The 25,810-nt window shown below is 41.8% G+C and overlaps 1 protein-coding gene across 4 annotated transcripts in view; it reads right to left on the bottom strand.

Annotated features, from left to right (window-relative positions):
* Positions 1 to 25,492, bottom strand: part of SRGAP2 (SLIT-ROBO Rho GTPase activating protein 2) — a 218,188-nt gene extending 192,696 nt beyond the window's left edge. For all 4 annotated transcript variants that reach the window (XM_056844376.1, XM_056844377.1, XM_056844378.1 and 1 more), the window contains exon 1: positions 24,949 to 25,492. In XM_056844376.1, the coding sequence (XP_056700354.1) occupies positions 24,949 to 25,015 (67 nt within the window). In that variant the 5' untranslated portion in view covers positions 25,016 to 25,492. The remainder of the gene's footprint in view (positions 1 to 24,948) is intronic.
* Positions 25,493 to 25,810: the final 318 nt, after the last annotated feature.

Here is a 25,810-nt window from a genome sequence, read left to right as displayed (position 1 = left end):
ACCTTTCTATGCCACTTTTCCATCTAAATAGGGTCCCCAAGGTGATAAACATCAAAACATTAAAACATTTCAAAAGTAACACATTTAAGACAAAAAAAATAGCATTAAGATGAGTATGTATAAAATATTTAAAAACTTGTTACAACAGTTGGTTATTTCAGCCAGGATGAGTTCAGCTCAGAACCAGAACCATCAAGCTACTCCATCTCTGAGACAATAGTTGAACAAATTCGGGTATGTGTGGACTATGAATAAAATTACAATTTCTATGTGGACATGTTAATCACGGTCAGCTTCAAAATTAGTTAATATTTGGTCTCTGTTTTTAAATACTGGAATTGTCATAACAGATATTGGCTGTTACCGCACTAGGTATCCCCAGCGATGTATTAAGAGTTTGAAAATGTTATAAAAAATACTGTTCGCACTTTCTGTGTATTCCCACCGATATATTAAGAGTTTGAAACTGTTATAAAAAAATACTGTTTGCACTTTGTTTGGCCCCTTTAGCTGTGAAGACGTCTTCCAACCATTTTTTAGCCGTGGCATCCAAAAACCCTTTTAAAGTGATTTTTTTAATAACATTTTCAAACTCTTAATACATTGCTGGGAATACCTAGTGCGGTAACAGCCATTGTGAAGTACAACAGATACTAGAGTGTATTAGAGGTGGATAAGCTATTTCTCTGAAGGTAGTGAATTTCATACTGTGTAAGGGCACCTGTGATACTGTGTAAGCCACAAACCTGCTCCAGAGCACAGCCCCATCCATAACAAGAGATATCCCAATTCCTTGGTCAAGCCTTCCCCCATACGCACACCAGTAACACCTACGTTTTGCCAAGATTAAGTTTCAGTTTGTTAGCCTTCATCCATCTCAAAACTGCCTCACAAGTTTCCACAGCCCCTCCCCCCTGAGATCTCCTGGAACAGCAAGATAGAGTTGAATGTCATCAGTGAGAGAATAGCCCAAATCTTCAGATGACCTTTCCTCACAGCTTTGCATAGATGTTGAAAAGGAGAGGGGACAAGATAGCCAAAAGGGGGAAGGGTCTATAAGCAGGTGGTATGTCTCCAACATCCAAGAATCCTGTCTACATCTTCCGACTAAGGTAAAAGAAAATCCCACACAACTGGACAAATCAGCAACCTGAGACAATCCAATCCTGTCACTGCTAATGTAGAGTCCAAGCTGGAGCAGATGCAAAAGGTTTTATCCACAAAGTGTTGAGTAAAATGATCACATCAGGCTGCAGGACCGATCCATCTTCTCCTGTAGGTCAGAAACCAATAGGTCCCTGAGCACCCAGAAGAGTTCTGCAGGTCTACACTATATAGATGAAGTGGTGGTGGATAAATGTTGTTTCTTTGCCACCATCACGTTCACAGAGCGCACTTTAAAATAAGCTTTAGCCCATGCCTCGTTAGATTTGTCAGGAGCCTTTCTCCACTGTTACTCTAGCCATCTCCCTCGTCTTTATATCATCTGCAGCCTCTGAGTAAATAAAGGGACTGCCTGAACGCTTAGACCTGACAGAGGGTGCCTAGGAGCAATCATGTCAATTGCCCAATTTGCCCGAGGTCATTTTCCTCATTCCACAGGTCAACCAGGGCATCAACATGAACACTTGACCATATCAGCAGGAAAATTCCCTAATGCCATCTGAAAACCAGTACGATCCATCAGGCTACAGGGCCGAATCATCTTATTAGTGATCTGTTCATGACAAGGTGATCATCTTCAAAGCCCCCTCCCCCTTCAGATCACCTTATTTTTGCCCAGAACAGAACACCAGATCAAGAGTGTGATCTCCACAGTACGTGGGGCCTGTTATTACCTGAGACAGGCCCATGTTTGTTATATGAAATCCTGAGCTGTTCCCAATAAGGTAGCCTCAGTACGGATGTTCAAGTCCCCCAAAACAACCAGCCTAAGAGTCTTCAACACCAGCTCTGAGGCACAACCTCAGGCAGGGAGACAGTTGGGCAATGGGGTGGGCAGTACACCAGCAGAATCCCAATTATGTCTCACACTCCCAGAACTAGATACACACTCTCAAAACCAGCAGAGTTCTGGACAGGGCATCAAGCCAGTGGACAACAGACTACAATGACACCACTTCCCCGCCTGCCACGCCTATGCTGATGCATCACCAGGTACCGCAGAGGGCATTGATGGGAGAGGTAAACTCCCCCTATCTCTTCCAGCCAGGTCTCAGTGATACATGTCAAGTGAGGCCTCTCATCCAGAATTAAATCCTGGATGGCTGCTGTTTTGCCTGTAACTGACCTAGCATTTAAAAGCAAGGCATTATAGCCTAATGAGATGTCAATGTGGTCACCAGTATCACCCTGGCTGGAAGAAGAACCAGAAGGGGCAACAGCCCACAGATGTGAGCTGTCACCCCTTCCGGTTCTTCTTCCAGCTCACGATGTGTGCTGTCCCTTTTAATTCCCTTAGCCTTATAGCACAATCCTAAAAACATGTTTCTGCAAATAAATTGGTCCCAGCATAGTACACAGAGGCCCTTGTGTCTTGGACCAGAAGACAGCAGAGAGGCGTGTTGACTACTGTCAGCTCCTTTATGTGGCATTCTATGGACTTCCCATATGCTGGTCTCAATGGAATGCAGAGAGAAGGTCCATCAGGCTACAGGGGTGAAAAAGTTTCGCTCCCTCCTTTTCCCAGTAATAAGATGCTGTATTAGCCATGGTAAGACAAGCCATATCCTATGGCATGGGCCCATGTTCAAAGAGTCTGAATGCATATCCGTAAAGCAAAATGTAGCAAAATACACATACACAAATCTTCAGCAATTAAGACTTCATGTAGACATTCCAACTCTGGCTTAACACTAACCACGACAGCATTAACCTCTATGCAGATATAATACAAACCACAATTAATGATAGAAAAGGAAAGAGAATGTGCAACTAAGAGGTTGCAAATCCAGAGGATGTTCCCAGCTGCCTCAAAGGTTAATAGACTGGGAAACCTTGTGGGGGACTGGATCTAAGAGTTCTCCTTCTACACAGAACAGGAAAGGACCCCCTCATTTTCTATTATGGTCTTATTTTAGTATCAAGGAATGAACCAGGGGTTGAGGGGCAACACAAACAACATCTCAAAGATTGCCTTTTTCACGGGAATATTCTTTTATTTCAAAATGTATAGTTTCATTGAATTCACTGAACACCTGTTTTAAAATATGCATTTGGTTTACCAGTTACACAGTAACTGAGCACCATCCTAAGCAGAGTTACATTCTTCTACATCACGGGTTCAAAATAAGGGCGTAACTCTGATTAAGATGGCTCTGTCAGTAAGGTCTTGGCTACAGAAAAGCTATACAATGCCTGCATATCACTATGCTGGGTGAATTACTGTCAAAATCAAGTCAGTCCACATAAAAACCAGTTTTAAAAGGATGGGTGCTTAACCTGACATAAGGTATCAGATAATCGTCCTGCTAGCACCAGCATGCCCAGGGGGAGGGACTTGCTGATAGGGAAACAAGCATCTGGATTAGTTTTAAGTGTTTGAATACAAACCAAGTTTGAACAAGATATAATTTATTCAAGGGATTTTATGTAAGTTGATCTCACAGCACTTCACCCAGTTTGATACAACTCTTCTTCCTCTTCAATCTGAAAGAGGAACGGGGTGTTCATGGAAAAACATCTCCAGTTTTAGTTCAGTATGAGCTAATACACACTTCAAAATGCCATGCCAATGGGGGGGGGGGAACCCAATGCTACACTATTTGCATAATGCAGCTGCTAGTATTCTAGACAGCTTTTAGCATAAAGGAGAACCCCCTGCTCTGGAATTCAGCTCCATCGTAAACAAATATGGCTTCATATCAATGTACCACAGAATGTTAGTGAAATTTGATTAAGTTACCAATTCTGGAATTTAAAAAAATTGTTTTCAGAAATAAACAAGCATTCTCTTGACAACCATTTTTCCCTTGATCTACTTTCTGCTGGGTGGGTGGGTGGGTGGAAGGAATGCATCCACATTGCCAAAGCAACCAAGGTTCTTCATTACACTAAAGTGACAGTTTCATTACCCACCACTCCTGTGTGGTGCAGCTTCACCCCAACTCTATGTTTATAACATGACTAGCTGTACCACAATGTGAATGCACATTTAGATGCACTTCCCATTGAACATAATACAGTGTAGTCAGATTACGACTACATCTGGATGAACATCTGAAGGACGCTGCTTTCTAACTACACAGTATTACCCAAGGGCAACTGCAAATATGTATCCCCATCTTGGTCTAACTAGTAATCTAAGTGGGAAAAGGTTTGAGTGAGGGACTGTTGGGGAGAGAAATATGAGGCAATTGGGCCAAGGCACCCTTTACTTTGCCAAAAATTTCACATTTCCATGCAAAGGTCTGCAAAAGAAAAATCAATGGAGTGGATGAAGTGTTTATGCAAAGCACCTCCCATCTGAGTACAGTACAAGCCAATACACATTCAAACAATCACAAGAGATGTTTCACACATCACCCTTTGTTGCCTTATGATAATTGAGACCTGGATCTATATTTGTAACAGAATGGAAAATGAAATGAGGGGGTAGACTTTCAAAGTGATCAAGTAGACTGGTACCACTACATACAGCAGGTAGAACCTTACATTTTTAAATACTCCTGATATTTTTCCAAGCAGTAAATAGGCATAGCAATAGGAAGGCTGATCCAGAGACTGATTTCCTACAGTTTTTACTTTTCACTTACAGGGAGTTTTTCTGCAGAAGAACATGAAAAAGTATGCCCACCGATAGTAAAAAGTGGTACAAGCTACTTTACCACCTTATTCTGATGCATATATAGACTAGGCCAAGTTGTTTCAGGTAGGCGTATGCAAAAAAAAAAAAAAAGGTAAATTTTGGATTTGGGTCTAATGGACCTGAATTTTTTTAATAAACTTGGATATTCCCAAATCTCCATAATGGGAATGTCTGAATTCCCCCCTCCAAAATCGGGTCCATTAGACCCAAATCCAAAGTTTACCACCCCCTACCCATTCCCCTTCCTCCCCTCCAGAGGTGGTAGCAGAGGGTGCCTGGGAAGAGCTGCAAGTAGGCCTTGGTTCGGCCAAGGCCAGCTCACAACTCTGCGCTGGCCGGCTCCTCCAGGCTCCATACGAGGCCCGGAGGCAGCAGCAGGCTAGCAGGTAAGTAAGGGAGAGGGGAGGGGGAGTCTTTATGTTGAAAAATGGCGGCGGGGCCAAAGCAGTCCAAACCATGCCAATTTTAGATGCATTGGATGCAGGAACAGTTTGACCTTCCTGCTAATGTCTCTGAACAAGGGAGGCCGAGTGTATGCCACCAAGCCTTTTTAATGCCTCAAAGAGTGATCCAGCTATCATGTTCAACTTGGTGCAATTCAGCACCAATAATTTCAGCAGGACTATATAATATCCAAGAACAGAGGCCATTTAAAAACCTATCCTTTAAAGTTTTTTTCAAAAATAGCTTGGTGCTAGCATGAGCTAATAAAATTGTCTTCAGATTATAGGTTGCAATTAAAACACATTTGTTTGTTAGCGAAAATTATACTTAAATTGCTGTTTAATATAGTTCTTTTTTGGTTACAAGAGTTTATGTTGGGGTTTTTGTGTTTTTACATCAAACTGCTTAAATAAAGAGAGACCAACCCATCATAGTAAAAGCAAGAGGGAAAGAAAAGGCAGTTTCCTCATACGCCACAGAGCCCTTTGTCTATTCACAGAGAGATGGATTTATTTTTACCACTATTGTCACAGAGTCCAAGTCATTCTGAAAGCACCATTTAACCTTCTCACAAGAAACAACACAGGTCAAGTTGGTTAAATGCCAAACAGTTAAGAGACCAGCTAAGTCTTCCTACAGGCATATGTAATATCCCCTGATGGATTCTTTCCATTTTATATACACCGAACACCTTCTGCATAATGAAAGATCACTTAGGAAACATTCACTTAAAAAAGAAAGATTTCACAGGCACACTACTTCCACTTGACAGAAAGAAAATCCTAATGCTATTAGCAAAAGAAAGTTTGTAATATAAAAGAACTATGAATTAATGTGGTAAGAATGCAGATGATTAAGACAGGTTTCTAAATTTAATTTTAGCTAGGCATAGTGGGCTAATCCTCTGCTTGTTTTTTAGTGAAGGGTATGGAATCAAACAAATCTCAATCTCAAAAATGCTTTGCATGCAGAGAACCATCTCCAAAACTGAAAATATCTGGCAGCAGTGCTGGGAAATACCTCTGTTTGAGCAATGAGTCTGACACAGACTAGACTATATTGGTCATAGTCCGACTCAGCATAAGGGATGATTCGTACATGACAAAGTCACTGTGACCACCAAAGAACTTTGGATGACGCGTGCGCTGGGAATTCTATGCTTCCCAGGCACACAGGAGCCCAATTCAGAATGGCATATACAAAGAAGGGGCTTCAGCCTCCCCACACCATGCAGTTTTCCCTACCTGAAACTGCCCCAGGGTGCTGCTAATTGCCCCACTGGGGAAGCTTACATGTACCCACCATTACACACAAGTTTCCCAGGGAGCAAATAGCAGCCTCCCAAGACCATTTCAGGTCAGGAAAACAGTGAAAGAGGGTAGGCTGAAACCCATTCTGCATGTGCACAACAGTCCTGATCTGAATTAGATCCTCACAAACTTGGGAAACACTGAATACCCAGCACACATGTCATCCTGAGTCCTTAGGGCAGCCATGATGAATACGTTCAGTGTGGACCACCATAAGACAACTTTGTACGTCATGCAAGGCATTTTCTTCTCCCAAGACCAACCATGGGATCTTTATAAACAAAGCTTATAAGAATGTCTCTCCATATTTATCCAGGGTCATATCTCTACAGTCTCCCTGTCATATTCTGGAGATTACACAGATTACTCAATCATGTAGTGCAATCAAGGACATCTGGATTCAGATTGTGCACCCAAACTCACCGATGTCATCCTAGAAGAGTGCAACTGAGATGAAAACAATGACGTTCTTGATGAGGAACTCCACAGCAAATGAACCCTTATGATTACACAGCAATGTGAATATGTTTTGCTGCCATTACCATTTAAATAAAGATTAAGGATGCTGGCAGCATCCACAATAGATGCTTCCTATCACTAGCCATCCAACCCTCTTCTCTCAGGCTTGTTTCTCATGCACCTGTTTTTGTTTTGTTTTCTTCATCCAAGAGTGCACAGTAGAACAAATCCATGATGTGTAGGCCACATCCTGAAAAGTTTCTCTAAATGCCCTCAAACTGCAATTCCCATGTTGCCATGCAATCCCAAATGTACTGTATATGCACAGGAGTCCACAGGGCATTAGAGACCTCAACAGCCACCACAGACTGGTTCAGTTCCCCAGAAGCCTTCCTGATGGTAGCAAGGAGAGCCCAATCAGAACTATGCAAAGACAACACTAATGCCACTGATCCTTACATGCCGGCAGTGTCTCTTCCTCTCAAGGAAGACAACATTGGCTTGCCTAGCACTCATAATTTCCTCCCCTCACAAAAGCTAGTCTGGCCACTCTCACTTTGGGAAGCCTAGGGTACAACATCACATTAAAATTTGGCCATCACATATTCACTATATATACTTAGCCCAGGCTAAAGACACAAAGATTTTAATGGTATTAATTTACACATTTGGCACGTATCCTCCATTTCACAGCTACAGGAAATTCACTGGGAGAGTCAGAAGGATAGAGCCCACAGTATGAAAGAGTATGAAAACAAGTATTCATTGCCCTTAGAAACTGAACTCCATTGGGAAATATGAGCACACATTTTCATTCACAGTAGAATTAAGTTTCCATCCAAACATCACTCCTATATCCTGTGGCCTTTGTAATGCTGTAATTGTCCTGTCCTCTATATAGTCAAAGAGCTTCCCCCCTCCCACTCCAGATGTACAGTATTTGGGTCTTTAAAAAAAATCTTTTGTTCATAATTCAGCTTCCTCCTGTAGCCCTCTGGAGTCAGCCCTATTGAGACATCACATGGATAATAGCAGGCTGATTGCACAAAAGCAGACTAAAAAAATTACAGGAAGCATGCTGACTGTGAAGGCTGATTGGGGAAGCGGCTCCCATTTTGGCAATTTAAGAATAAATAATGACTGCCAAAAAAAAAAAGTGAACACTTTGTTAGAACTGAAAATGGAAGAGAAGAAAAAGTCACTATTTCCAAACCCTCTAAGAGTTTTAAAAGGAACAAAAATCTACAGAACTCACTAGGAACAGGGTGTGGAGACCAGAAATCTTGACAACAATGAACAGTGATAGTAATATGCCACTGATCAGTTTGCTGAGGACACAAACTGGAAAAGCAAAACAAAATGAACAGAGAATAGATCTTACAACTGAATGAGAAGACAATGCCATTCTATTCATTATTCCATTCCAGTGAATAATAGCATAATTGTATATTCCTAATAGGGAAAATACACAGAGGAAGAATAAAGGGAAACTAAACAGGACAGCTGGAGGAGAAAGTGAATCACTCTTTTGACAAAATATACAGAGCTAGCATGTATTTAGACGCCCTCCAGCCATGTTTAAGGATTACAACCTGGCTACATATACTGATTGAATATACAAGGTTTAGCCTTAGATAACCAAATCTACTCATGTATTTTTATACCACAATTCTTCCAATGGGGACCCAAAGCAGCAAACATCATTCATCCCTCCAATTTATTCGAAAAAAAACAACAACCTGTTAGGAGGATATTCACTGGACTAAGATCACCCACATCAAGCATCTACGGTAGAGTGGGGATTTGAACCTGGTTCTCCTGGTTCCTAGTCCAACACCCTAACCATCACACCACACTGACTCCCCAAGGTATATACAGCATTTTCTAATTCTGTGAAGACCATTCTTCTGAGGGTGGAGCTGAGCAGGGTAATGGCAGATGCCTAATCTGAGGGCTCCACACCTAGATGCCCCAAAAGCCTCTAAATACAAGCTTGATAGCAACAGGCAGAGGCAAATTTAGCCGTAATGGAAGACAGATGTCTTGAAGGTTCTGGGATTTGTAATGGGATGAAGGTTGCTAATAAAATGAAGCTAATTCTATGTAAGATGAAGCTTCTGTGGCTGCATGGCTCATAATTCAGCTGGTTCTGAATGGGGCTACTGTTTTCCTGAAAAAAACAGATTCACAACCTAAGGGTGCTTCATTATCCAACTTTGCAAATGGATGTTCAGTTGGCATCACATCCACGGCATGAGAAATTTAACGCCAACTTCAAAGGGTGTGCCAGATGCACTTCCTTCTGGGGGAAGAGATGATGTGCCCACAGTTACTCATGTTTGGATTATATCTAGCCTTGGGATGTGGGATGAGGGGCAGATATTCCATGAGAGTTACGGAGATGGATGGTCAGGGTGGAACACTAAAGATTGGCAGAGCCTGGGAACCGATCTACTTCACCCAACAGAGAAGGTTTTTCAGCCCAAAGGGAAAACTTGCTATCTCTTTGATGTGTTAATGCGAAGGATGTGGGTTCAGATATATCCGGTCCAAATACATATATTTCAAAAAATACCTTATTGGTACTTTCCAGATATATTTGGGTGTCTGGATGGTATCTGGGATCTTCCGGGATACTGGGAAATGGTTCCTGAAAAATCCCAGAAATATTTGGGATTAACCAGGAATACGTGCCAGCATTTTAAGGTTCCCAAGACAGTTTTTTCTTGAATTTTGCTGTGTCTCTGACAGTATTTTCTTTCCAGGGCTTGGTATCAGCTTGCCGGGTTGATTTGGCTTAAAATCAGTGCTTTGAAATTAGTTCTATGAGTCTCATAACATTGTGTTTTTGCTGGAGTTGGTTTGTGTCGGATTCAACGTGGATTCTCGGGTTCGCCATTGCCTTGGATTCTCAGACTGTACTTGGCAGGGATTCTCTAATTTTACGTTTGTTGGGCTTGCAACAGTATCCCTATTATGTTTGCTCAGGATTTTCTGGTTTGACATTGGTTTGGATTCTCATGCTGTGCATTTGTTGTGTTAGCCTTGCCACGTTGTCCTGCACTTCTGCTGGGATACCCTAGTTCCGCATTGGTTCTTTGGGCTTGTTGGTTCTGTGCGCTTTGAGAGGCCTTTGGCCACTGGTTGCTCTGCTTGCTCTTGTGTCTTTGACTATTCTTTGCCATGGAAAAAGCATGGATCCCCCCCATATAAAACAGTGGAGGATGGCTGGGGGCACCTTGTTCAGGGGCCCATATAATTGGACTCCTGGTCCAATTTACTTGAAACTTGGTGGTTATTTAATAGACAGGCACCAGCAGCTCTGCTGCCATTTTGGTGCCACTTGGTCAAAAAGCAGCCCCTCCTCCATAGGAATCATGGAGCCAAATATTATCAGAATCCCGGAAAAAACCCAGATCCAAATACTAAATCAGTATTTGGAACCCGGATAACCAGGGATACCTGTATTTTTGGCTCCCTGATATCTGGATCCAAAAGATACCTCTCTTTTTTTTTTAAGTGCATATTTCTAGTTAACATCTCTTGACCAGAGGGACCATGTCATGGCAGGCTTGAGCTCCAGGACCTGGCACTCAGCTTGGCTAATGCCTTATCTGCCCATGTGGGAAGGGGTATGAAAAGCACCTACCCATTCATGTGTTAAACAGAGAGGGGGTGTTAAACAGAGAGAGAAAAGCTGGAAGGTATGAATAAGAAGAGAAGAGGTTTTCGCAGGTCATGTTTTGCCTGCAGAGCAGGAGTACAATGTTGCTTACTGGTGAGGCTGCGGGTGCACACTATGCATTCAGCAACCGGTCTACTGCAAAGGCAGGGCTAGTTGTTCAAGTACTGAAAGTTCACCTAACAGCAACCTCCCCCACCCATGGTCTTTTATTTACTTAGCTTTACCTAGAACTGTCTTGTAGTAATAAAGCTGTTTTAACTAAGGAACTTCCCCCCCCCCATGCTCTTTTACTTGCTTAGCTATAACTAGAATGGTCTTGTAGTTACTCATTGAGTTTGTGCCTTGTGGTAACAAAACTGTTTAACTAAGGATTCTTGCATGAATTCCTTACTCATGGCCAAGACTGCTCGCCAGTGCTACTGTTAATCCCCTTTGGTGTCATACCTCTGGGTGGCACCAAGTGTGATATGCAATTAACAAAGCCACAGGTGGTGGCAAGCTACCAAAGATGGGTACCATGTCTCCCATCTAACAGGAGTTGGAGAGGGCAAAGAGTCATCTTTCAGCCCCAGGCTCCAAACAGGACTGTGTGCCACCAGGAGGATCTCGCTGGGAAGTCTGAGAAGAAAGCTCCCTGAGTCTCTACATCTTGATTACTGCAATCTGTTGTATAAGGGACAGCCCTTGAAAAGTGTTTGGAAACTTTAAATCCTTCAGAACTCAACAGAAATAGTTTCTTAAGTAGGGTGCAACATAGTGATAATTATCACTCCAATACTGAAGGATCGAACTGGCTGCCAGTTTGTTTCTGAGGTCAATTCTAGATCCTGGTCCTAACTGCCAAAGCCCTGCACCATCTTGGACCACAACAACTAAAGACCTAACTTCTCAGATATCAACCTGCCCAAGAATTCTGCCAGCTGCCTTGACCTGAAGCAAGGTGGGTAACTACTGGAGAGATGGCCTTTTCTGTCGTGATCCCCCAGCTTTAGAATTCTCTTGCCACGAGCCACCATTCACATGGTGCCATCATTCACACCATTTAGAAACTAGGTCAAGTCAGTTATATTCTTCAAATATATATAAATTCTTTAAATAAATAAAAGTGATACTTGAAGCAAGGCACGCTCAGGGCAAATTGTTCTATGATCCAGTTACATACAGGTGTGCCTTTAATACAATTACTTTTCTTCAGATGGTTACAGTAGAATGGTTTAAGAAAAATTAGTATATCTTGTTCTCTGATAAAAACCCTAATTTTCAGGATAGAATTGCTAGCATTTAATTGTAAGCTCAGACATCTGTAAACTGTTAGGCTTCTCTGTTTATAATTTGCATGAAAATACATGCCCAAGTTGGAGACAGGAAAATACCATGACTGGAATTAAAAAAAGGAATGGATGCCTCTGAATATGAATATATGAGTCTTACAATTAATAGTGTTGACTAAATTTAATTACCACTTCAAATGCTTTGATCCCAATAAGCAAAATCCTTTCTTGGTTGAAAATTAACAGCAGTAGGAAATGATACAGCAGTAGGAAATAATTCCTGCGTATACTATAGATGTGTATATTTTCAAGGATACGTCTACTGCCGCCAGTGTAAGTGGCCCCTTACCGTGGAATAAGAGGCACTTATGCTGGCAGCGGGGGCAGTTCTGTCAGTGCCTGGGCGCCACAGAGCTGCACGCCATTCCTTTGATGCCGCAGTCTCTCCGGGACCTAAATCCTGGAAGAGATATGCAGCACCAGTGCGGGGGGTGTTCCCGGGACAGAGCTGACAGTAGCCCAGGAACACACTCTCCTGCAACAGCATTTTTTATGGGGAACAAAGCCCTATTTTCTTTTTCCCCCTGTAAAAAAGTTTTTTTTTTAAGCCTTGTGATGGCCGGGGAACCTATTTGGAGGTGCCCAGCTGCCGCAAGGCTCAGGAATGAGCTGTGAGTCCATTAATGGCATCATAAGACATTTATACTTTTAAATTTCATAAATATGCAAAACCGTACAATTTTATATACTAAGTTGTAAATGATTTCATCAGTTTAATAAGTTTTGATTTGCAAGAAAGTATTACACATATTTTAATTTTTCCACACATTTCTATTTTTTCCCCAGAGGGGAGGTTTTGTCCCTTTTCCTTGGCTATAAAATTTACAGAAACTTTATTTCTCTACTATGATGACATGGAATACTCACAATTTGCAAAACAGATTAGAGAGATTTCACAAGGGGGAGAAATGAAAGTAGTATCGTCTGTTCTTTACTCTTTCGAAATTTGAATATATTTTGGTATTTTGTGGTTTCTATACGGCCTCTTCTCCAACTGCTATACTAGGAACAGGTTCAAGTCCAGTAGCGTCTTAGAGACCAACAAGATTTTGGGGGTATGAGATTTGGACAGTCAGGCATCTGATGAAGGGAACGTTGACCCTCAAAAGCGCATACTCCGAAAACCTCTTGGTCTCATGCTACTGGACTCAAATCTAGCTTTTCTATTGCAGACCAACACTGCTACCCTCTGAAACCAGAACAGAAATCACTGTCATTTTTAAAACCACATCTAAGAACATATCCTGTTCCAACCCGGCAATATTAGATGCTATATATAACCACTCACTGCATTTTAAGTCCTGCTTTGCCTCTTTATGCAGTATCAACTACCATACACACAACAGTGAACTTCAGAATTACTACTCTATCATCTCCTAACTGGAATGTGAGCTTGGTGCTTAGTTATTCTCCACTTCAGACAGTTTTAAGGATGCATTAAATATTTGTTCGTTCCCTTCACTGTGAAACTGTCCATTGAATTTGCACACTGCTTTCTGTTCTTTAACCTGTTATAGAATGAACCTTGGATTACTTACCGTGAAGGTTCCTTCTGCTCTGAGGTAAGGAAGGCACCTTGAAACATTGGGTTATTCCTATTGGTTGCTCAGGGAGGCAGGAACAAAAACCTTCAATTTCCTGTCTCCTCTTGAGGGAATAAGCCCCTCCTCCTCCTCAGTTTGAGACTTCCCAAGCTAGGAATGGACAGGAAGGAGCCATATATATACAGACCGGAACAACAGAGATAAAGACGGAAGAGGTAATCAAACATTAAAACCGTAGTCAGGTTATAACAAAAAACTCTGCCTAGGACAGGGAGCCTAGAAAAGACTGTTGTAACAGGAGGAAACTGGCAAAAACGTGGAAGGATACTCCTGAGTGAAGAGAACTCTTTCTACCTCCAGAGGAACTGCTGGAGAAATAGCTTGTCGATGCAACGTCATTTGCATCTGCAGCGTGTGCATGAGCATTGCTATAATGCGCCTTAGATCACCCGTTTATGACTTCTTGGCCAATAAAGCAAGCCGTGACAGCTCACACCAGCCTCCTTGCTCTCATTGATCCATTGGACTCTATGTAAATGTGGGGACACTCTTTCCCCTCTTTTAATTCAGTGAGACCACCACAGTAGCTGTTGGAGGACTGGCCCAAGGAGGGCTGATCCGAAGTGCTCAACAATGCCAAGAGCAATCCCACAATGAGGTCTTCTGGTAAAACAAGGTGAGGTTCCAGAAGGAAAGCAAAAGTAGCAGAGCTCTGCTGAAAAGCTGCTTCCCCATGCAAGGAAGGAAACAAAACTGGGGAGGAGGAGGGGCTTATTAACTCAAGAGGAGACCGGAAGTTGAAGGTTTTTGTTCCTGCCTCCCCGAGCAACCAATCGGAATAACCCAATGTTTCAAGATGCCCTCCTTGCTCAGAGCGAGAAGACCCATTCCTCTTACTCCAAGGCTCCTGGTTTACTCAGGAGCTTGAAGGACTTTGTCAAAGACCTGGATATATTGAAACACCCCATCTATAGATTTGTTGAGATTCCCATAAGGACGGTGAAGCAGGATTTCCCTTTGCAAAAGTCATGTCAATTTATCTTCAGCAATGCTTATGTCTTCAGCAGTTCTCAGTCTTCAGTAACCCAGTGACCTTTGTTTTGATTTTAAAAATTAATTAATTTTGTTAGAGTATCTCTGATTATTTGTCTAGATCTCCACAGTCTGTACATGCTCATTATCAACTTCTATCAGTTTGAGGGCACAGAACATTCACACACACAAAGGATGAGCTACCCAGATGCTTCTCTAGACTTGTTGTCTTTCCTCAAGGATTTAAAGCTGTTCTGTGACCTTTCCAATTTTAAGATCCATCAGTCTTGTTCCATTTGGTTCATTTTTTTTTTAACATAGGTTCATTACGTCCGGCTGAGTTCCACAATGCCCAGTCCTTGTAAACTTTTTCTTCCAGCATCACCAGCACAACCATACAATGAGAACCTCTCAGCTCTGCCTGTGCATGCTACAAGTAACATTTCTGAAAAAGATACTCTGGGGCTCCTGTACTTCAACATCTTCACTAAGAGTCTAACTGTACCTGCAAGTCTTTACATCTACATTTCCCTATTTAACGAGTGCAGATGTTTATCACAAACCACACTATCATCCTATCCAGCCAGCGCATTGTCCTCAATATTATACCAAGCATGCAAATCACCATGCAATCAGCATACCCATCACAGACTCATCTATGTTCATAATCATATCTTTCATTCACCCACAACCTAACTGAAAATGATAAAGAAATTTTACCTGAAAAACAGATATCTAAGGGACTGTTTCCCACTGCCCTGTATGACACCTTATTTCCAAGAACTTAGCTCTGTGCAACAGCTGTTATCTCAAGAGTGGGACCTCACAATATGCTAATCACACACTACTTAGAAATATTTTGTAAAGACCCATACATGCAAAGACATGCATAATGGCTCTCAAATGCAGCCACTTAAAGGAAACCATATTTGTCTTCCCCTTCTAGCATTTTGCCTTCTAAACATATTCTAAACATATTAAGCCACAGGCTTAATGCATCCAATGAGTAATTTCTTACCAAGCAGCCAATCAATTATTCTTATCTCAATGCACCACAGGCTACATATTAGTTTTGTAACATCATGATTGTACCAAATCAAGAGCTTTACTTCCAAATATCTCAACTGGGCAATCATTAAAAGAGTTACACCATTCTATGCCTATTGGCTTCAATGAACTTGGATACTTGTCGTTAAAAAAAAAGAAACACATAACCCTTTGTGAGAAATTGTTTTACTTAGCTTAAACCCTTGTGGGGTGTTTTAAAAACAACATAGATTCCTAACTTCAGCTGGTCCATAGTTTAACAGGGGTGTCCAACCTTTTGGCTTCCCTGGGCCGCATTGGAAGAAGAAGAATTGTCTTGAGCTGCACATAAAATACACTAACGCTAATGATAGCTGATTCATAATGTTTTAAGTAAGTTTAGGATTTTGTGTTGGGTTGCATTCATAGCCATCCTCAGCCACATGCGGCCCAAGGGCCGCAGTTTGGACAAGCCTGGTTTATAAGCAGAAAGTTGCTAGCAATATCTGTTTTCCCCTTGCCAATCATAAGAGATGAAACCAGATAGAATCTTTGTTGCATACTGAGAATCACTTGCTTTGCAAGAATCCCATTACTTCAGCAAGACTACTTGAAAAAACAACAGTTGCTTGGGAATCATGGGCTTGTTGGAAAGCATACATGAAGAACAGCACACACTACTGATACCAAGAAGTTTGTAAAAGTAGTTGCTGTCACTAATGCATATCCAAATATGTACCACACTTTTCTTTTGCTAGGTATGAAAGAAACATATTGGCGCTTTCAAAATTGATAATCTGGAAGAGCTTCTTGTACAAAATATTTTAGACGTATTTTTAATACTTCACTTCTACCTAGGTAGTCCTCTTTTCATTCTCAAATCTGCTTAATGTTTTGAAACTTTAGCTAAAATGTATATTCAATGATTTTCCTATGTTTCCTGATTTAAAAACTGATGCTTTTTCTCCATTCTAAAAATTTATCTGCTGGTAATATAGGGTGATCAGAAAGCTGGTGCCAGAACAAATAAGAATAAGTGATTTTAACTGAAAATCAGACTTTTATAAGCTTCTCTGTTAAAAAATAATTTATTTTAATGCATCAGTCAAAGTGGGCTCAAAACCACGAGGCTTATTTAAGGAACCTTCAGACTCTTCTCTTGTTTTTGCAGCAACAGGCTAAATTGGCTAATCCACACAGAGAGCGAGAGATAGAGAGCGAGAGATAAAGAGAGATAGCGATAGAGAGAGAGAGACTGACTATATGACCCTCATATAAAAATCAGCTTCTCTTTGGAAAATGAGAACTGTAGGAAAAATATCTTCGCACAACAGGTTGGATCCAGTGGAAACTGAAGGGGAGGGATTGTCATTGTCAATTCCCCCATTTCGTAACAGACATCCAATTCCACTCTCGTGGTGCTCCTAAGGGTCCCCTGTTCCCCAGGAGCAGCATGGGGGATGATATTCTGCTCCACGTACAGAAATCCCTTCCATCAGCACAGATTTTGCACAGGAGCCAACCCAATAGTTCTAATTTTATAATGGATGCACACGAAGAGCCATAGGCTAGCAATTCACTGATTCCCATGGGTCAAGTTTACATTACAAAGGAAAGGGGGAAGATTAAAACAAAAAGGGACGCTGGAAACAAGCAGCACATTCCAGTGCTGATTCCAACTTCTATCTGTCCACAAATAACTTATCACAGCTGCACACTGCAAAACACACTGTATCTGGGGTCATGAGCATTAATTTAAGAATAAGCCATGCATTGTATATAATTTTCCAAATACTTTACTGGTTTTAAGTTAAATGTTTAAGGAGCTTATCGTATACCTTCTATGGTAGCATGAACACTCTTTGCCATTTTAAAATCAATATTTTTTTAATGGTTAACAAGCTATCGAAACATATGGGATTTCTAAAAATTTTAATCGTTTTTTAAATTAAGTTTTGTGATTTAAAATATAGTTTAAAAGCAGTGGTTTAAATTGCCTTGATTTAAATCAATCCATCCTGGCTATTACCGAGACGCCATTAGCATTTTAACAGTAACCACGTTTAAATAAAACTGCAGTTTACAAAGGTCCTTGTAGTCATGGTTACACACTGTGGTTTCATACTAACTATGGTGAGTTTTAATATCGAGGTAGAAATAGTGCCAACTATCATTATCTCTAAACCTGAAAGGCAAGATGGAAATGACTGTGTAAAAGAAGAGAAGGGAGAAGCACACAAGCCCCTTGGGGGAAATCACCAAATTGCTAGGCGATAGAGCAGCACTGGGGTTGGATCTCTAACATAAAGTGTTTTGAGAAGCAAGTTCTGCAGCAAGACCGAATGGGTCAGCAGGGCTTGTCAGCCCGAGCACTTGTTTTCCACCTCTATGTCATGGATGAGTTTAATCTTCCTTTCACCACATTAATTTGACCAAGATATCTGCTTTTATCCAACGAGGAAAAATTGTTTCCCCCCCCCACCAATGCTGGAAATTGTTTGTATGCCAGCCCAAAGAAAGATCTCATTTAAATCTGAATCATCCCTGTAGTAAAACATACCAACATTTTAAGGTTCTAGAAGTCTATTACCCGTAACTTCATACACATTGATTAAATAAAATGCTCCCTTAGATTGGAAGGGGAGGTGGAAGAGAAGGTTTGAAGTTTAAAGACACTTCTCCTTTTGATAGTCTAGAGACAATGGATTTAACACATTAAGGCAGGGGTGTCAAACATAAGGCCTGTGGGCCGGATCTGGCCCCATGAGAGCTCTTACCCGGCCTGCAAGCCAGCCAGCCAGCCCCTCCCATTCTCAATATGAGCAGGTGAGGCATGGCCTGGCCCAACCAAGTGACATTTATGTCATATCTGGCCCTTGTAACAATTGAGTTCAACACCTCTGCATTAAGGTGTAAAATGAAGTGGTAGTCTTAAGCTACTCTAAAAAAGCACAGGCCAGATCCACCTACTGAAAGCACACTGCCAGGCATAAATTAGCTGTAGGGGAGGGGTCACCAATGTGGTGCCCATAAGAACCACAACACCCACTAACACCTTTCCTGATGTCCGCCAAGTGTTTTTTAGAAAGTGGGCGGGCCAGGTGGTGCTTTTGCCCAGCAGGTCTTCTGGTTGGCTGTGCAAGTTCTAAAAACATTGCTTTGGCAGCAGCTGCCTCTACAGCACAAGATCGTCGCCTGTGACTGAACATAAGCTGTGTGTAATCAAGAAAATATTTTAAACAATATGTTCGCTTTAAAAGGTGTCATGTTAAACAGAGCTTCTGCCTGAAATGCTGAAACGTTACTATCAGAGTTATGCATAACTTCACTCCCTGGCATTCTGTAGTTGGCTCCACCTCTTGCAGCAACCATTTTGTGGTTGCGCTCACCACCCCGTTTCAGGATTCCAAAGGTTCCTGCAGGCTCAAAAAGTTTGGGTACCTCTGCTGTAGTGTATAAAAGAAGCACAGGAGTTTATTCAGCTGCGTGTTGTCTGAGTCCCCACACTGGAAAGATGGAATCTCCCTTTCCACCTCTGCAGATGACCCATTAATCTTCATCAAGCACACCATAACAAGGCAACATTCCCTCCCTCCCACTAAGAGTCTTCAGCAGACTTTCAGCTATTCAACATATTCCTCCAACAAGCCATGCATTTTTAATCACAGTTTCTGCACTGCTTTGAAGCTCCTTCTTCACCTGTGCATCCCTAGGCAACACAAGTTCAATACAGTCATGTTTTACCACATTTACAGTAATAGATGGGCTCATGCTTATCCAGTTTTACACTAGTGGCAAAAATGATCAATAAATCCGAGGGGGGAGGGTTGCAGTTACCCTGAAATTCTTAAACAACACCAACAGTCATACCCATAGCTTACTTTGTTTTAAATTTACAACCATCCTGGTGACATGAAACTCTGTAATTTGTAGGGAATAAATTAAATATCACAAGTGGGAACCCACAATGATTTGCGGGAGGCATCTCATTCCCCACTCCTGCACTATTTTCTCTTTTGTTTCCCTAAAAGCCCCCATAGCTGCTCCCCTTTACCTGCTTCCTTCTCACCCAACAGCCTACCTACATTTATCTGCCCCTCGGTCTTCAGCTTTCTCTCCCCGCCCACAGCTTTTGCCTAGGAAAATTATGGCCCACTTCATTTATACCCCACCTTTCTCCACAGGGGGACCAAAGCAGCTCCTCCTTTTTATCTTCACAACAATCCTGTGAGGTAGGTTAGGCTACAAGGATCTGACTGGCCCCAAATAACCCAGTGAGCTTCCACAAAAAGATGGGGATTCAAACCTGGGTCTCTCCGACCTACTCTCAAGCTCTAACTACTACATCACACTGGCTATCGTAGGGTTGAACAGTAGCAAGCGGCCAGGCCTAGTTGGGTCAGGCAAGTCACCCACTGGTTGATACCATGTGTGGTCCCAACAAGTCCTCCCTCAAAGGCCAAAACAGCCCTGGAAATGATCTGTCCCTTCCCCTTGCCTTTTACTTAGAAAAACCAAGCCTGGAATGCAGCGGTTGCCTAGCAACAGCCACGGAGGGCATCTGTTTCTTAAAGCCTCAGGTGCTCCTTTTATCATTTGGGGGCATTTTTCAGGTTTGTAGAATGGTCTGTCTTGTCTGTTCACAGCTCTAATCACTGGATTTAAGTATCCTTAGATTTGGTCGACTCTGCTATTAGAATATAGAAGTGTGGGCCCACCTGGCTCCCGGGCTCTGAAGCAGCCAGGCCCACTGCCAATTTTGGGCTCTGATGCAGCTGCCAATGATCACACCACTGGTAGGTGTGTTCTCTTCACTTGCACAGAGAATATTCTTTTATTTGAGGGGGAATTTACACCCCAATCTATGTTTTTAAGATTTCAGATTTTCTGCAAACCTGGAGGGTCCCCCAGGTTTACAGGAAAATCTGTTTAAGTGTCAGTATAGCTCCGATCTGAAGATTTAAATATCTGCAGATGGGGAGGGCCACATGTTGTTATTAGATATAGATAAGATGATATAGTTCTACAAAACTTGACATATACTAGGAAGCAAAGAATTCCTAAAAACATGTTTCCAAAAGCCACCAGTAAAAGTTGAGGGCTCATTCATAGAGTCTGTGGTTAGGCATTACTAGCTGTTTTATATCTACAATAAATTACAGCATGTGGTGTCTACCTATTTCTCCAGTATCCATGAATCATAGGAAACAATGGCTTTTTTGTACTCAAACACCATTACAAAAACACACACACACAAAAAACAACCCATGAAGTCTGCCCTACGATCTTTGTGTTTACACTCCACTCCTAACATGATTTCCTCTGTAATGGACTCTGTCCATCACAAGTATAACATACAAAATGAACATAAGCCCTTTTCATTAAACAATTCAGCTACATGATAAAGTTCTATACTACCAGATAGGGAGGCAAACATCATCTCACGGGAACAAACGGCACCTTAAAAATAGATATTCACAATCAAGTTTCTAAAGAGAGCAAGAAGAATGCATCACATATGAGCACAAGCTAAGACTTAGCCTCCACTCATTGGAGGAAGGGCTTCCAATTGACATTGAATTCTGGCACTCTCAATTAAACACTGTCTAGAAAAAAGTTAGATGACATGGGGTAGAAGGTCAAGATGAGGGAGAAGGACCAGTGGTTCCTATCCAACCAGGTTTTTTTAACGTTTTGCAACAACAAAAGAGTGCATTCCTACCACCAGATTAGCCATCACATTCCTCCAAACAGAGGTGTTAAACTTAGTGTTATACCTAGAGATGCCACGAAGGGCCTGGCATCTCTGGGATCTTCATGGGTGGGATGAGGGGGGAATGAAACTGGGCTACATGCCAATATCACATCCAAGCAAAAACCTGGATGTGACATCAGTTCATCAACTGACACTCTAAAAATTCTACAGTATTACCAAAGAGTTTCGAGAGCATTGGGTGACACCACCATGTCCAGGTTGCCTGGACATGATGTCAGCATAAGCAGATGTCATTTTCACCTCCCACAGTTTCTACCGCTGGACCAAAATGCAAGGACAGGTGGGGGGGGGGGCTTTCCCTGGGAGACTGTCTGCCCGAAGTGGGCACTTGGTGAGACTGGTTGATGGCATGGCCTTATCTCCAAAGAGTCTAAAATTGTCTCCTCACAAGGCAGTAATCCTACAGAAAACGAATAGTGACTCAAGAAAAGAATCCAGCTTCCAAGTAGCCACTGGATACAGGAGTACAGGTGCATCTAAATATACAAACTACAGAAAAGTGACTGATCAAAAATCAGGGAAGAACAATCCTACTATGTTACGGGAGATGGTCGCAAAGACTCCAAGCACTAATCTCCAGGTTCCATTTGTGTAGTACCAGTTATATAAGGTCTTGAAATGTAGCCTAGTTCTGTCACCTCAGTATGGTGAAGGTCAGCGGAATGTGTTAATGCCATTGAGTTTTCAGGGAACATTCCTTCTATTTCACCTGCTACTAATGCACACTTTTTTGGAGCTATATGTCTCATCCAGTGAAATGGCATAACAGATTGGGGGAGGGACAGGCATCTTCTTCCAAGTGCAGTACATGGGAAAGAAAACTAAAAGCAGAGCTGGCATTGCTAGTCATAAAGCATAATTAAATTTAAGAACCATGGTAAGGCCTTGATAAGTTTGAAGGATACACACCTACGCTGTGCTAAGCATCACTAGCAAATCTCAAGATTGACTCCTAAGCTCCCGGCACTGGGAGACTTCCTGTTCCTTTGCTGTCATGGTAAGCAATGGCTGAGGCAACAGCTGCCCCTACTATTGTCCTGTTGGTGCAAACTCATCCTGTGGCTTTGTTCTCAGGTTCAGAACGGGCAGAGGACACATTCCCTTCAGCACAACTTCCCAAGAAAGCCTTTCAATTTTCCCCAAGCAATGGTAAAGGGGGGAGGGAGTGGAGTGAGCATAAATGAAACACGCAGGGCACAGCAGAGGAGCTCTCTTTCCTTTGGCCTTGCATAGGATGTTATTTTAGAAGTTACAACTCAAACACATGCACAGGCATAAACTGCAGCAACCATGGTTATCATAGCACTACCAGTCTGTTTTCCAAAAGAATAGCATCAGTAGAATTGAGCACCCACATATCTGTACCTCCACCCCCACTCAAGCATATTATCTAAAATATGGCAGCACTTTCAGCTAAGAAAAATCCAATTTCTAGCCCCCAAGGCTGTACTTTTTAAAAAAATTAATCTTGACCATAGGTCAACTCAAGATTGTGTAGAATAATGAAAGCACATGGATCGTGTCTTGTGGGTTCAGAAAACAGAAAGAGGCTGGGCATCTCCTGCAGTGATTGTCTCCCTGTGAGGAGACAATAAATTTTATCTGATATACACATGAAATAGGGTTAACCAGTGTGCATTGGATTGATAGAGGGTAGATATAGAAGCCCTCTATAATCAATCCAATGCACACTGGTTAACCCTATTTCATATGTATATCAGATAAAATTTATTCCCAAGAATAAAAATCTGTGTTTTCAGTGAAATGTTTTGGATATTTTTGTAGTATGAGAAAAAGCATCACTCAGGACCACGCTGAAAGAGTAACTCTCCAAAGAAAACAACTATGGCTAAATCCAGCTTTCTTACCAAATGCCAAGTTCTAGCTAATGTAAGATCAGAAAAGAAAAGAAAAACAGCAGGACTGCAAACTGCTAACAGAAATCTTTGGCTTTCTTTTTTTCCTGCTTACCTTATAGCTTTAAATTCTTTCCTTAAAGTACAAGCCTCCCTGTGGAATGGAGGTTACACATAACAGTTCCTCTGAAGAGAACAAGATGCCTTTTGCATTGTTTCAACAAGCTGGAGCAGGGAACCCTCCCTTCTTGTATCCTGAAACAAAGGAAATCCAAGTCTCTATGCATACATTTCTAAGACTGCCTTTTTAAAGATCACCTACTCTTCCTGCCCAGGCAGCAAGCAGTGCTGGGTGGACACCATACTTTGCTGATTCAGTGCCTCCTGTTGGCCACTGGAATTCCAAAAACCTAGTTAGCCTGCCAAGCAAAAGGAGATTACATTAACATGAAAAGAAAGGAGGAGTGAAGGACAAATATGCTTTGACTGGCTACTGACTCCAACCCAAGAATCCCAAAACACATTTTTTTAAAGCCATTAATGATCTCAGCTTCACTGCCTCCTTTGAGAAGCCTGTCTTCCTTCCCAGATGTATTACACAGTCAGAACATGGAAAAGATAGCAGTCTGCCTCATGCCTCAGATCATACCAAGAGGCCCACAAATGCACAGTGGCTCTGCAGTTACTTAAAGCCCTGGAGCACACACAGTTTGGAAGGAGAACCCAGTTAATTCCCCACAACCTCAAAGCCATTCCCTCATGTACTGTTGAACATATGGGCAGATCAAGCACTTCTCATTTGAGGAACTGCTTCAGAGTCTCTCCAGCAGCAACATTTTTTGTGGTTAAGAATATGCCGGAACAAAAGTCCAATTTGCACATATATATGAAGAAATGCTGAAAACTCTGCAGACACAAAAGGGTTAGGCGAGCCAGCGTCTCTTTACTCTTGTCACCCAGGCATGTGATGATGTTAAACCATGCCCACTCGCCTAATGTCACCAGGATACTCCTGCAGGGAGCATGTCTGTCAAGTTGTTGTTTGCAGCAAATGTAACACACCCTTTAATGGACATCTTTCAAACAGAGCACAGAACCACAGAAAGAGTTTGGCAGTACATATATGCAGTTCAAAGTGAAGGGCGTTGTAGCAGGCTGCCAGAGGTGTATGATAGGCACATACAGAAAGCATTTCTGAAGAGTGAAAGCCTTTTGGGGCATACAGCTATTTTTAAAAAAACTATAAACACAAATCAACATTACTGCCAAACAACAAAGCTCTCTAAGATAATACATTTGAAGGGAGGAGGCATTTACAATGCAACTATGATTCATTGTCTGCTATACTGTTGCCTACTAATATAAACATATTTATAGAAATACACATGACCTGTATATATATATATTTCTCTGTGATTTTACCTAGCAACAGAACTGTTATTTTTAAAAATATAAAAAGACAGTGCAATACCCAACCCCATGAAGCTACAATCACTGTCAATCCCTTCTAACATTGCACTATTGGAAAGCACTGCAAATTCCTGGCAATCTGCAAATGCTTTTCCCTTCCACACCCAAACATGTAGCGTGAGCTCCTGCATTGCAAGTTGAGACTGTAAAACTGTAAAACACACACACAAACACAGCACATTCATATTTTGCTTAAATAAATCCTTACCTTTGACTTGAGTGTCATATTCAGCTATGATCTCCTTATCCTTTTTGAATTTAGCTGGCGACGTCATGTTTTTCTTCCCCACCCCCCCAGAAAAAAAAAAGATTATCCTCTGAACAGATCCACCAGAATATGATAAATAATGCAATCTGTGTTCCTCTCAAAAGCGATCACTTGGTTGGGCTCGGCTTTCCTTAACAGCAGTTAGTCCATGGAGAGAGGGTGGAAGATGGAGTGTGTAAGAGCAGCAGAGACATGCAGATGTGAAGAGCTCAGCCGATGGAAAAGGCAGCAGTTTGGATTCCCTGCACCAAAACCCTTCGCAGCACTGGCAGCGGCAGCAGCATCAGACTAGAGAATCTGCAGCCCCCAAAGGCTTTTCCTGATTGCTAACATTAATAGCACAGCCAGGGAGTGGAAGTCCTTCTGCGCAACAACATGTTGTGTGTGGGTTTGACTTGCTGCTTTCTTTTTAAATAGAATCAGAGATGATGCAAATTAAATCCCAAACGGTAGGAGAGAGAGAGAAACTCCAAAGTCACTTTCTTCAGTTTCAAAGGCCTGTAAATTTAAATAGTTATTCAATAGTCAACCAACTACAAACACTTTCAAAACAAACATGCTTTTAAAGTTAAGAATTTGAAGTGCAAGCTATTCAAGTCACAGTGTGATTAAAATGCTTGAAATAAGCAGAAAGGGTAAACAACCCCTTCTCCCAAGTATAGCAGATAAGGATTATTAGGAAATAACTGAGGAAAACAAAGAAAAGGAGACAAAAGACCCCCCCCCCCCCACACACACACACACAACTAGCTAAAAGGCAAAACTATTAGAGGCAGAGCAATACGATATCTAAAAAAAAAAA

The sequence above is a fragment of the Euleptes europaea genome, chromosome 2, assembly GCF_029931775.1.
Source record: "Euleptes europaea isolate rEulEur1 chromosome 2, rEulEur1.hap1, whole genome shotgun sequence".
In the NCBI taxonomy this organism is placed as follows: Eukaryota; Metazoa; Chordata; class Lepidosauria; order Squamata; family Sphaerodactylidae; genus Euleptes; species Euleptes europaea.
This window is presented reverse-complemented; position numbering and strand designations above follow the sequence as displayed.